At 43.5% G+C, this 13,040-nt stretch overlaps 1 protein-coding gene across 1 annotated transcript; it reads right to left on the bottom strand.

Annotated features, from left to right (window-relative positions):
- Positions 1–6,661: 6,661 nt before the first annotated feature.
- Positions 6,662–10,578, bottom strand: LOC124015735 (C-C chemokine receptor type 7-like). The gene is made up of 4 exons (XM_046331170.1): positions 10,371–10,578; positions 8,886–8,932; positions 8,017–8,441; positions 6,662–7,647 (listed from the first exon to the last, which is right to left on the bottom strand). The coding sequence occupies exons 1-4, from the start codon at positions 10,384–10,386 to the stop codon at positions 6,990–6,992; spliced, it is 1,146 nt and encodes a 381-aa protein (XP_046187126.1). The 5' UTR covers positions 10,387–10,578; the 3' UTR covers positions 6,662–6,989.
- Positions 10,579–13,040: the final 2,462 nt, after the last annotated feature.

Raw genomic sequence — 13,040 nt, forward strand, 5'->3', positions numbered from 1 at the left:
TGCAGTATACTGTTAATCAGTTCAGTGCCTAAATTCAACACACCTGGTCTTCCAGGTCAGTTAAACCGAAAACATGAAGTGCCTGTGGCCCTCCAGGACCAGGGTTGTCTACTCCTGCTGTAGAATACTATACCACACTGTAGAATCCCTCAATCACGTGTAGTACTTACTATAGAACAGGGCTGTCCAACCTTCTTCCTGTAGATCTACCGTCCTGTGGGTTTTCAGTCCAACCCTAATTTAACACACCTGATTCTACTTATCAGCTGCTCAACAAGACCTTAACTAGCTGAATCAGATACGCTAAATTAGGGCTGGACTGAAAACCTACAGGACAGTAGATCTCCAGGAAGAGGGTTGGGCAGCCCTGCTATAGAATGTTGTAATATACTGTAGAATACTATAATAAATACCAGAGGTGTGGACTCAAGACTCGAGTCACAAATAGGATGGCTTGCAACTCGACTTTGACTTTAACGCCAATGACTTGAGCCTTATGACTCGACCTGACTTGATACCCTCCCCAAACCCAAATATTAAAAAATGAAGCTTTAAAAAAAAAGGTGTGCAGCCCATCAACTCTTCATTTCACGTATTATAGTTTGAATCGTACCACAGCTGGTTGCCTAAATCCTGCCTGATGTTGCTGCTGTTCCTTAAACCATTGCCATATGTTAGTCTACTGTAACCACACAGAGACTGTGTGTGTGTGTGTGTGTGTGTGTGTGTGTGTGTGTGTGTGTGTGTGTGTGTGTGTGTGTGTGTGTGTGTGTGTGTGTGTGTGTGTGTGTGTGTGTGTGTGTGTGTGTGTGTGTGTGTGTGTGTGTGTGTGTTAAGGTTGGCCGATTGTGTACAAACCTACATCGCCTGATTGCGCCCCATAGCCATCCTCGATAGTCGATCACTATTTGGGGGGGGGGGGGTCTTTCTCATGGCTACCCATGTATTTCCATGGAAATATAACGTTTATTTGGAAAGTAATAAATATATAGATATTTTTAAAAGCATTCATGATTTGCATAAATGTAATATACTAACTATTACTCTTGTTAAAAATATGAAATGGTATTACATTTGGTGAAGAGCACATTATGACTTGTTTAGGACTCGAAACTCAAAGTTTAGGACTTGATACTTGACGGTCTTGACTTGATACTTGACGGTCTTGACTTGACTCGGACTTGCCTGTCTTGACCTGGGACTTGAGTGCTAAGACTTGAGACTTGTGACTTGTAAAACAATTACTTGGTCCCACCTCTGGTAAATACTACAGTATTAACCGCAGTAATGTCAAAAACACTACAGTCCACAAAAACAATACTTTTTTTTACTATAGTAAACACTACATTATTTAATTTACATATACCCTGCCCATTCCCCTCCCCTGTATCGCAATTTGTGCCACCATGACTGAGAAACATGGCAAGTATAGACCTGTCATGTTTTGTCATATATTGTCTTGTCATTATGCTTTCCCTTCTGTTCGTTTCCCCCTGCTGGTCTTATTAGGTTCGTTCCCTTTTTCTATTCCTCTCTCTCCCCCTCCCTCTCTCTCTTCTCTCTATCGTTCCGTTCCTGCTCCCAGCTGTTCCTATTCCCCTAATCAATCATTTAGTCTTCCCACACCTGTTCCCGATCCTTTTCCCTGATTAGAGTCCCTATTTCTCTCCTTGTTTTCCGTTCCTGCCCTGTCGGATCCTTATCTATTGTTCACCGTGCTGTGTTTGTGTATCGCCCTGTCGTGTCGTGTTTCCCTCAGATGCTGCGTGGTGAGCAGGTGTCTGAGTCTGCTAGGTTCAAGTGCCTTCCCAAGGCAACCTGCTGTTCAAGATCGAGTCTCCAGTCGGTTCTCGTCATTACGAGTGGAAGTTGTGTTTTTTGATTGTATTTTACTTTACTGGATTAAAGACTCTGTTTTCGCCAAGTCGCTTTTGGGTCCTCATTCACCTGCATAACAGAAGGATCCGACCAAGAATGGACCCAGCGACTATGGATTCTCTCTACTCTACTCTCGAGTTCCAGGGAGCGATGCTCGGCAGACACGAGCAGGAATTGTCTGCTGCTCGGCATGCCGTTGAGACCCTGGCCGCTCAGGTCTCCGACCTCTCAAGACAGTATCAGAGTCTTCGTCTCGTGTCACCAGCTACTTCCGGTTCTTCCGAGCCTCCGGAACCTAGGGTTAATAACCCACCTTGTTATTCTGGGCAGCCCACTGAGTGCCGCTCCTTTCTCACCCAGTGTGATATCGTGTTCTCTCTCCAACCCAACACATACTCAAGAGAGAGAGCTCGGATTGCCTACGTCATATCACTCCTTACTGGTCGGGCTCGGCAGTGGGGCACAGCTATCTGGGAGGCAAGCGCTGAGTGTACTAACAATTATCTGAACTTTAAAGAGGAGATGATAAGGGTTTTTGATCGCTCAGTTTTTGGGAAAGAAGCTTCCTGGTCCCTGTCTTCCCTATGTCAAGGTAATCGATCCATAACGGATTACTCTATAGAGTTTCGCACTCTTGCTGCCTCCAGTAACTGGAACGAGCAGGCGTTGCTCGCTCGTTTTCTGGAGGGACTCCACGCTAAGGTTAAGGATGAGATTCTCTCTCGGGAGGTTCCATCCAGCGTGGATTCTTTGATTGAACTCGCTATTCGCATTGAACGACGGGTAGATCTTCGTCACCGAGCTCATAGAAGAGAGCTCGCGTTAACTGTGTCTCCCCTCTCTCCGACACTACCGTCTTTCCCCACTGACTCAGGTGTTGAGCCCATGCAGCTGGGGGTATTCGCATCTCGACTAAGGAGAGGGAACGGAGAATCACCAACCGCCTCTGTCTCTATTGCGGTTCCGCTGGTCATTTTGTCATGTCATGTCCAGTTAAAGGCCAGAGCTCATCAGTAAGCGGAGGGCGACTGATAAGCGCTACTAGACGGTCCTCTCCGTCAAGTACATGTACTACCTTACCGGTCCATCTACGCTGGACCGGATCGGCAGCTTCCTGCAGTGCATTAATAGACTCTGGGGCAGAGGGCTGTTTTATGGACGAAGCCTGGGCGCGGGAACATGACATTCCTCTCAGACAGTTAGGGAGCCCACGGTCATGTTTGCCTTGGATGGTAGTCCTCTCCCCAGTATATTATGTGAAACACTACCTTTAACCCTCACTGTATCTGGTAACCATAGTGAGACCATTTCTTTTTGATTTTTTGTTCACCTTTTACACCTGTTGTTTTGGGTCATCCCTGGCTAGTGTGTCATAATCCTTCTTTTGATTGGTCTAGTGGTTCTGTCCTTTCCTGGAGCGTTTCTTGTCATGTGAAGTGTTTAATGTCTGCTATTTCTCCTGTTTGTTCTGTCCCCTCTTCTCAGGAGGAACCTGGTGATTTGACAGGAGTGCCGGAGGAATATCATGGTCTGCGCACGGTCTTCAGTCGGTCCAGAACCAACTCCCTTCCTCCTCACCGGTCGTATGATTGTTGTTCTGATCTCTTTAAGAAGCGTTTTGCATCCGCTCCTATCCTTGTTGCACCTGACGTCACTAAACAGTTTATTGTTGAGGTTGACGCGTCGGGGGTGGGCGTGGGAGCCATTCTGTCCCAGCGCTCCGATACTGACGATGGGGTCCACCCTTGTGCGTATTTTTCTGCTTCTGCTCCTGGTCTTGCTGGGTCTCAGTCTGTTCCCTGCCATCGCATCTCTCCTGTTCTTGTTCCTGCCCTTGCTGTGTCTCAGTCTGTCCCTAGTTGTTACTCTCCTGGCCTGTTTGGTCCTGTTTGCTCTAAAGTTTTCAGTTCTCTACCCGTGTCTCATTTTTTTTTTTAGAGTAGTACCCTAGTTTCCCTTTTTTTCGTTTTTCCGTTACGGTCCTGAGGAGAGGAGTTGGGTTCTTTCTCGGGACGTGCTGGACCGTTTGATCTATGATTTCCTCCGTTGCCGCCAGTGTTCCCGATCCTTTTCCCTGATTCCTCCTCGAGAGCGCCAGGAGGCGCTCGGTGAGTGGGGGGTACTGTCATGTTTTGTCATATATTGTCTTGTCATTATGCTTTCCCTTCTGTTCGTTTCCCCCTGCTGGTCTTATTAGGTTCGTTCCCTTTTTCTATTCCTCTCTCTCCCCCTCCCTCTCTCTCTTCTCTCTATCGTTCCGTTCCTGCTCCCAGCTGTTCCTATTCCCCTAATCAATCATTTAGTCTTCCCACACCTGTTCCCGATCCTTTTCCCTGATTAGAGTCCCTATTTCTCTCCTTGTTTTCCGTTCCTGCCCTGTCGGATCCTTATCTATTGTTCACCGTGCTGTGTTTGTGTATCGCCCTGTCGTGTCGTGTTTCCCACAGATGCTGCGTGGTGAGCAGGTGTCTGAGTCTGCTAGGTTCAAGTGCCTTCCCGAGGCAACCTGCTGTTCAAGATCGAGTCTCCAGTCGGTTCTCGTCATTACGAGTGGAAGTTGTGTTTTTTGATTGTATTTTACTTTACTGGATTAAAGACTCTGTTTTCGCCAAGTCGCTTTTGGGTCCTCATTCACCTGCATAACAAGACCACATATTCATTCCCCTACAGGTTATAGAAAAGAGCAGAAGCACTGAACTAGCTGTCCAGACCCAAGTCCTACCTACATACAGGTTAGGAAAAATGTGCTGTTTTAGTATTTCTCCAGTAGGTTTCCTGAAGGAGAAAGCCTCCACTTCTATTTCAAAGATAGTACAACAAAAACACCTTGTATGCAAAAACAGTAAATACTACAGTATACTACAGTCTACAAAAACACTACAGTAAGTACTATAGTATACCACAGTCTGAAAAAACCCTACAGTAAATACTACAGTATACTAAAGTCTACAAAAGCAGTACAGTAAATACTATAACCTGTAAAAACACTACATGTACAGTGCCTTGCGAAATTATTCGGCCCCCTTGAACTTTGCGACCTTTTGCCACATTTCAGGCTTCAAACATAAAGATATAAAACTGTATTTTTTTGTGAAGAATCAACAACATGTGGGACACAATCATGAAGTGGAACGACATTTATTGGATATTTCAAACTTTTTTAACAAATCAAAAACTGAAGAATTGGGCGTGCAAAATTATTCAGCCCCCTTAAGTTAATACTTTGTAGCGCCACCTTTTGCTGCGATTACAGCTGTAAGTCGCTTGGGGTATGTCTCTATCAGTTTTGCACATCGAGAGACTGAAATCTTTTCCCATTCCTCCTTGCAAAACAGCTCGAGCTCAGTGAGGTTGGATGGAGAGCATTTGTGAACAGCAGTTTTCAGTTCTTTCCACAGATTCTCGATTGGATTCAGGTCTGGACTTTGACTTGGCCATTCTAACACCTGGATATGTTTATTTTTGAACCATTCCATTGTAGATTTTGCTTTATCTTTTGGATCATTGTCTTGTTGGAAGACAAATCTCCGTCCCAGTCCCAGTCCCATTCTTCCAGAATGGTCCTGTATTTGGCTCCATCCATCTTCCCATCAATTTTAACCATCTTCCCTGTCCCGGCTGAAGAAAAGCAGGCCCAAACCATGATGCTGCCACCACCATGTTTGACAGTGGGGGTGATGTATTCAGGGTGATGAGCTGTGTTGCTTTTACGCCAAACATAACGTTTTGCATTGTTGCCAAAAAGTTCAATTTTGGTTTCATCTGACCAGAGCACCTTCTTCCACATGTTTGGTGTGTCTCCCAGGTGGCTTGTGGCAAACTTTAAACGACACTTTTTATGGATATCTTTAAGAAATGGCTTTCTTCTTGCCTCTCTTCCATAAAGGCCAGATTTGTGCAATATACGACTGATTGTTGTCCTATGGACAGAGTCTCCCACCTCAGCTGTAGATCTCTGCAGTTCATCCAGAGTGATCATGGGCCTCTTGGCTGCATCTCTGATCAGTCTTCTCCTTGTATGAGCTGAAAGTTTAGAGGGACGGCCAGGTCTTGGTAGATTTGCAGTGGTCTGATACTCCTTCCATTTCAATATTATCGCTTGCACAGTGCTCCTTGGGATGTTTAAAGCTTGGGAAATCTTTTTGTATCCAAATCCGGCTTTAAACTTCTTCACAACAGTATCTCGGACCTGCCTGGTGTATTCCTTGTTCTTCATGATGCTCTCTGCGCTTTTAACGGACCTCTGAGACTATCACAGTGCAGGTGCATTTATATGAAGACTTGATTACACACAGGTGGATTGTATTTATCATCATTAGTCATTTCGCTCAACATTGGATCATTCAGAGATCCCCACTGAACTTCTGGAGAGAGTTTGCTGCACTGAAAGTAAAGGGGCTGAATAATTTTGCACGCCCAATTTTTCAGTTTTTGATTTGTTAAAAAAGTTTGAAATATCCAATAAATGTCGTTCCACTTCATGATTGTGTCCCACTTGTTGTTGATTCTTCACAAAAAAATACAGTTTTATATCTTTATGTTTGAAGCCTGAAATGTGGCAAAAGTTCGCAAAGTTCAAGGGGGCCGAATACTTTCGCAAGGCACTGTATTAGTATAGTATATACTACAGTTTTATTTTACTACAGTATACAGTGTACTACAGTAAACACTACAGTGAATACTACAGTATTTATACCCTAGAATACTTTCGTATTTTTTAATCCAGGTTGTGGAACAAGTGGTCACAAGGTGTCAAATTATAGTTTAGAGACCAGACTACACATTTTTAAATTTGATTTTTTATTTACTTCGGAAATAAGACTCAAAACAACACAGAAATAATACAAAGATATTGAGTATTTACAGTGCTAGTCCTCCACTGGCAGCTATATAACAGGATTTTTTTATGGTATAGACTTGATCCAAATAAATTCCTGGTGACGACCAGTAAGCTGCCTGATACATAAAACATATATGTCCTTTAGACCTTTTAAGTGACCTACAGAACACTTACAAGCAAACATTTAAAATATAATAAGAAATAAACACAGGCTGTGCACAAGGTCTTGTCCATGTTGAAAAGGCCGTCAGACAAGGCAGCATTGGCAGCTTTAGGGGGAGAAAGTGGTTGTGGTCTCGGTTTCCATGGCGACCGCTGAACTCCTCCTCTTTCCGCAGGTGTACTGGAAGAATCTCTCCTGGCTCATACAGCCCAGATCCTTCAGCAGCTTCAGGAGGTCGCGGCGGAACTTCACCCCGATGAACGCGTACACAAAGGGGTTGAGGCAGCACCTCATGAAAGCCAGGCACTGGGTGATGTCAGAGGCGTAGAGGAGGCTGTTGTCGTAGAGGCAGTCCTTGCTGCCCCCGTTAGCTGTGTCGAGAGTGGTCAGCAGCAGTACCAGATTATAGGGCACCTGGCAGAGCAGGAAGACCGCCACCACAGCGAAGATCACCTTGATGGCCTTGTTCTTCTCAAAGCTCCGGGCCTGGCACAGGGTCTTCACAATGGCGCCGTAACAAAAGGCCATGATTAGGAGTGGCAGAACAAACCCCAGGACCATCTGGCTCACCTGGATGCCCACGCGCACCTGGTCTGAGCCGGCGGTGTAGGGGGTGCAGGTCTTGTTGCTGATGTTGGTGTAGGACATCTCGGGCACAGAGAAGACCAGCGCCATCACCCAGATGACCACAGAGGTCACCTTGCTAATGAACACGGCCGTGGAGCGGTGGCGGTGGGCAGAGACGGCCTTGGAGATGGCGAAGTACCTGTCAGAAAAATGACAAAAAGTAGGCTTTATAAAGTAGGCTCATATATCTGCTCATATATTCAAATATTTACAGAGATAGGAGCAGATCAGCCTATTAGGTCACAGCAGAGATAGGAGCAGATCAGCCTATTAGGTCACAGCAGATATAGGAGCAGATCAGCCTATTAGGTCACAGCAGAGATAGGAGCAGATCATCCTATTAGGTCCCAGCAGAGATAGGAGCAGATCAGCCTATTAGGTCACAGCAGAGATAGGAGCAGATCAGCCTATTAGGTCACAGCAGGACGCACACTGAAACACGTTTCAATCAGGCTTTTATTTAACCAAGTTAGTCTTTGAGAACGCGTTCGCATTTGCAATAACATACCTGTCCACGCTGATGGAGGTGAGGAGGAACATGCCGCTGTAGAAGCTGACCTTATAGATGGTGTGCATGACCTTGCAGATGAACAGCCCCAGCACCCATTCCGTCATGGAGTTGGTCGCCCAGAGGGGCAGCGACACGGCAAACAGCAGGTCGGCGACGGACAGGCTGAGCAGGAACACATCGGTCCCGGTCTTCAGCCGGTTGAAGTAGACGTAGGTACCGATCACCAGGATGTTACCGACCAGACCGAGGAAGCAGATGAGGGAGTAGAAGGTGGGCATGAACCAGGAGCGGAAGTGGCGGTTGGATTCCTTCTGGCATTGCTGGGTCCAATGATCATAATCCAAGTCAGTCTTGTCTGTGGGGTAATCAGTGTAATCAGTGATGAACTCTGTGGTCACGTTTTCGTTCTGAGAGAAGCAAGTCTGGGGAAAAAAAGACAAAATGGGACATACTATAAATCAGGATAATTGATGGTTGACTGGTGTAATCGAACGCCTTGAATACTAATGAAATGTCATTCAAATAGATTAGTGTTCAGGATCAGGGAACTGGGTCCAAAATGAAGCCGACACAATGTACCCTGCATCTGGCCCCTTGATAAACTGGCATGCTTTCAGATGAGCATACCACTTCCTGAGAGGAAGTTGTGTTATACAGTATGCCATTGACTGAAAGACTGTGGTTAGTACCAGTGTAGTGTTTGTGCGTTTCTGTGGGTAGAGTTCGTGTCATGTTATTAAGTGAGTTGTCAACATGTCATTAAAATGATTGTCCAAAAAAATGATTTCAAAAGACTATTAATACTTCACACAAATGATATTGTATGATGTGGTATACTGAAGACTGTGTTCGTCCATGGTTCTTACCTCAAAGTAGGTCCAGATCAACAGAGCTGGTACTAAGATTCGTGTATCTGAAAATCAGATAAGGTGTGGTTAAAGCTCTAGAGTACCAGTTGATCAATAAATAGACTGATATGTTACAGTAGTTGACTATAAGAACAACCTTTGGAAAGAGTTCAAGACACGTCACTTATGAGGCTACATAGGAGTTGATGTCCCTTGTTATTAGCATATATTGTTTTTGCAAGTGTCAATAGTGAATTTGAGTTGTCTCAACTGTTGGGTATTTAGCTTGTACCGCAGGGTTCCCCAATAAGTGGCCAACAGGCCAAATTCATCCCACCGGTGATATATTTGGCCCCCCAAGTTTTCTGAGCATAACGTGTTTGTTGTTGGACATCAAACACTGGAAAATCACCAGGGAATCAGCATTAGCAGTATCTCAATGTATTCAAGGTTTGAAATGATTCTGCTTTTGTCAAATACTATATCTGTTTGGGAGTTAATTGTGCAGTGTACAAATCATATATAACTATGTTCCTGACCATCCACTCAAGGAAAAATATTCACTCGGATGAATGTAATTGAGGACCCCTGTTGTACAGTGTGCAACAAAAGACACAGCAGGACATCTGGTGGTAACAGAAAGGGATGCACCGATTGATCGGTTGTCCAAAGATATCATAGCATACCCAAATATGGAAAGCATTAAATCAATCTTCTCTTTTTTAAGAGACAAAAAGAAACAAAGAAACAAAACAAAAACGACTTTTTAAAAATCCCCCTTTGACTCATCGCACGATCAGAAAACTGGAAATTCTCAAACCTTCAAAACAGAAGTGACTCGGTTACAAAACGTGTCGTGAGTGAACTGGGGCTGTACCTGCAAACCTCTCAGTCTTACAAACCTGGTTCAAGTTTCCGTATTTCTATGCTCAATTGATTTGAAACGCTTAAAAAAGTCAATTAACATTTCAAAAATCATGAATTGAAACAAGGGCAGCAGATGTCAGAGATTCACAGATATTGTGTTAATAATATAGAAGTAAAAGCTCAATTGAATGATTCTAGCCTACGTAGCTATACAGCTGTATGGCTTGTATAGGTAAAGCTGAAAGGCTTTAGCTTTTCCATTTTAGCACCCTACACTATGTTCAACCAACGGAAGGAAGCACATTTACTATTTTCATATATGATTGTCTACATCCATGCAGCAATTGACTGGACGCACTGTTGTGCTAATCCTGCCCCGCAGTAGTGCCTTTTTAGTCATTTAATTCAATATAACCCCTACTTATACAACACACATTTATTTATCTATTTATTTATTGGATTAATAAATCCTACAACAAAAATGTATTTATATTCCTTTTGATAAAAGTTGTTATTTGTTGAAAAATGACAGGAAGCTAATATCCCGTGAATACATAAACTATTTAACATTTATTTGAAAAATGATGACATGTATTTTTGTTTAAATGTATGAAACATCGAAAGATGTGCTCTCACCTTTGACAGCGGTCATGTTGATTGAGAGTTACAACTGCACTTTCTCTCTGTACACAGGTTGTGAAAGTAGAGAGACAAGCCCGCTAGTCGAGATGAGGCTGTGTCAGGTGCTAGATTCCCCTTTGAACTATACTAAAAAAAAAAAGTTTAAAAAAAGTTAACACCTTTACTCCCCCGGGGTGTCTCGTGAAAAAAACAATGACAAGGAATGAGAGTAAATGCAAATGTTGTTGGTTTAACACACTGTGCAGAACCATTTGAGGTTTCATCATTTGTATGACAGTGTAGAGAGATAGAACTGCATCCCATAGAACTGGTAGAACTGATTCATTACCTATTGAACATTGCAGTTGAACTGCTGCATACAGCTATTGGACACTATGAGAGGAAATGAGTGTTCATGTTGTTCAGCACAGACACTCAGACACACAAAGATCTCAGTGGCCGCAGTGGTCGAGGGAAAATGTATCGCCTGGTTCTATTTTCAACCCGCAGTCACTCGAAAGATAACACCATTACGCTTGTGCTGTTGAGGCTTATTTTTCTTTGTAGTCTACACTGAAGAAAATGCTAGATCGGTTCATTGAGAACACAATATATATATAGGTCCTAAATTGGTGTAGATTTGGTTTCTCACCTCGCCGTTACAACCCCATTACTTATCAATAGGCTTAGATGTTGATGAAATTTCCCGTGCCATCTCCGATTGAGATTACAGCTGATGTTGTATTAAAAGCCATTAGCCACCTTGATTTTAATTGTATTTTGTTAAACTTTGGTCTACCATTTTCTATTGTCTTCAGTTTATCCTCACCCCTGCCTGTACTTTCAGGTGGAGCAGGGATGAAGGTAAACAGGGCATACTGATTATCATTACAATACATGTACTGTATGTACTCTTAGAAAAACGGTTCCAAAAGGGTTCTTCAACTGACCCCATAGGAGAACCCTTTTTGGTTCCAGGTAGAACCCTTTTTGGTTCCAGGTAGAACCCTTTTTGGTTCCAGGTAGAACCCTTTTTGGTTCCAGGTAGAATCCTTTTTGGTTCCAGGTAGAACCCTTTTTGGTTCCAGGTAGAACCCTTTTTGGCTCCAGGTAGAACCCTTTTTGGTTCCAGGTAGAACACTTTTTGGTTCCAGGTAGAACCCTTTTTGGTTCCAGGTAGAACACCTTTTGGTTCCAGGTAGAACACTTTTTGGCTCCAGGTAGAACCTTTTTTGGTTCCAGGTAGAACCCTTTTTGGTTCCAGGTAGAACCCTTTTTGGTTCCAGGTAGAACCCTTTTGGCTCCAGGTAGAACTATTTTGGGTTGTGCTTAAGAGTGGATGTTGGAGATATGTTGGATGAAAAGGCTGTATTACAAAGTCTGTATGAAATGAAATCTTCAGCATAGCAAATAACCCACTTTGAGATACATTTAGCTAGAATAAAAGTACAAGTATAACTAAAAAACAAATACTGAAAAGTATTTACTGCATAAGTAAGTAACAAACCAGATGGATGCTCATTCTGTAAACAGCATGCACTGAAGGGACTATTTTCAAGTGTCTTACCAAAACAGGCCTCCCAGAGCAACTGGCTGATATGCAGAGAACTTCAAAGGTGAGACAGACTCATTACAATCAATGCTCCATGTGTGTTTAATTCAAAATATTAGAGATAAACTCATGTTTCTTCATGTCCCCTTTGACAACCTCGACAAATAAGTGATTTCTCCAAATGTCCCTTTCACCAATACTCATACGGTATATGTTGGTCATTGTGTTAACCACCACAACACTTTTGCTTAGGCAGTTGTGGCAGTACCGCTGCTGTCTTAGTTGACCTTTTTGTCAGTAAAGGGCATGTTCAGTCTTATTCTCCCCTCCTCTCCTCCAACTCTGTGCAAGTTGCACACCTGTCTGCCCGTGCGGTTGCGGCTTTGAGTTTTCAAGGCGCTCAGGAAAAGAAACCAGCCAAGAAACACTAACCACAATTCTGTGCAACAGGTTGACTGCTGCAGAGGGACAACTGTGCACATCTGCACCTACACTAAAGCTGAGACAAATCTCATCGCTATTGCAGAAAGCAGATCATAGAAATATCATTATTAGAACGGACAATTAATAAGCTGCCAAAAAAAATTGGACTGGTACACTCACGGGTAAACTCAATAGGTCACCGGTCCACCCATCACGGATGTTCACTTTCTACTAATTCAAATGCTATGGGGCTGCCGGTATGGTTCCTGCACATGGAATCTAGCTGCAAAAGTGACAGATGTTTCTTTTTTCTAAGTGTGCTAACAGGAAGACGACTGTGGCTGTTGATCCTCTACCTGTCTCTTAGATGTGTATATCTTTTACCTGTCCTCTTTATCAGTTTACCTTCTACCTGTCCTCTTTATCAGTTGACCTTCTACCTGTCCTCTTTATCTGTTTATCTTCTACCTGTCTCTCTTTGTTTATCTTCTACCTGTCTCTCTTTGTTTATCTTCTACCTGTCTCCTTTGCTCACATCAGGTCGATACAACGTAAATACTGTTGGTTAAAAACATGTTAACTACAACAGAAAACACTACATCAGACAGCTGGAAAGAGTGGTGCTTGTACTGAAAACAGGAAACCCACTTCCTTGTACCTTGTAGATCAGAGGACACAGACCAGTGGACCACATCTTTAACAAATGGTTT

Source organism: Oncorhynchus gorbuscha, linkage group LG26 (genome assembly GCF_021184085.1).
Source record: "Oncorhynchus gorbuscha isolate QuinsamMale2020 ecotype Even-year linkage group LG26, OgorEven_v1.0, whole genome shotgun sequence".
Classification (NCBI taxonomy): Eukaryota; Metazoa; Chordata; class Actinopteri; order Salmoniformes; family Salmonidae; genus Oncorhynchus; species Oncorhynchus gorbuscha.

Coding starts and splice junctions, on each gene's coding strand:
- LOC124015735 (XM_046331170.1), bottom strand. Junction 8,442..8,885: donor TGATCTGGACCTACTTTGAG/GTAAGAACCATG, acceptor TTTTTTCCCCAG/ACTTGCTTCTCTCAGAACGA. Junction 7,648..8,016: donor ACCTCCATCAGCGTGGACAG/GTATGTTATTGC, acceptor TTTTTCTGACAG/GTACTTCGCCATCTCCAAGG.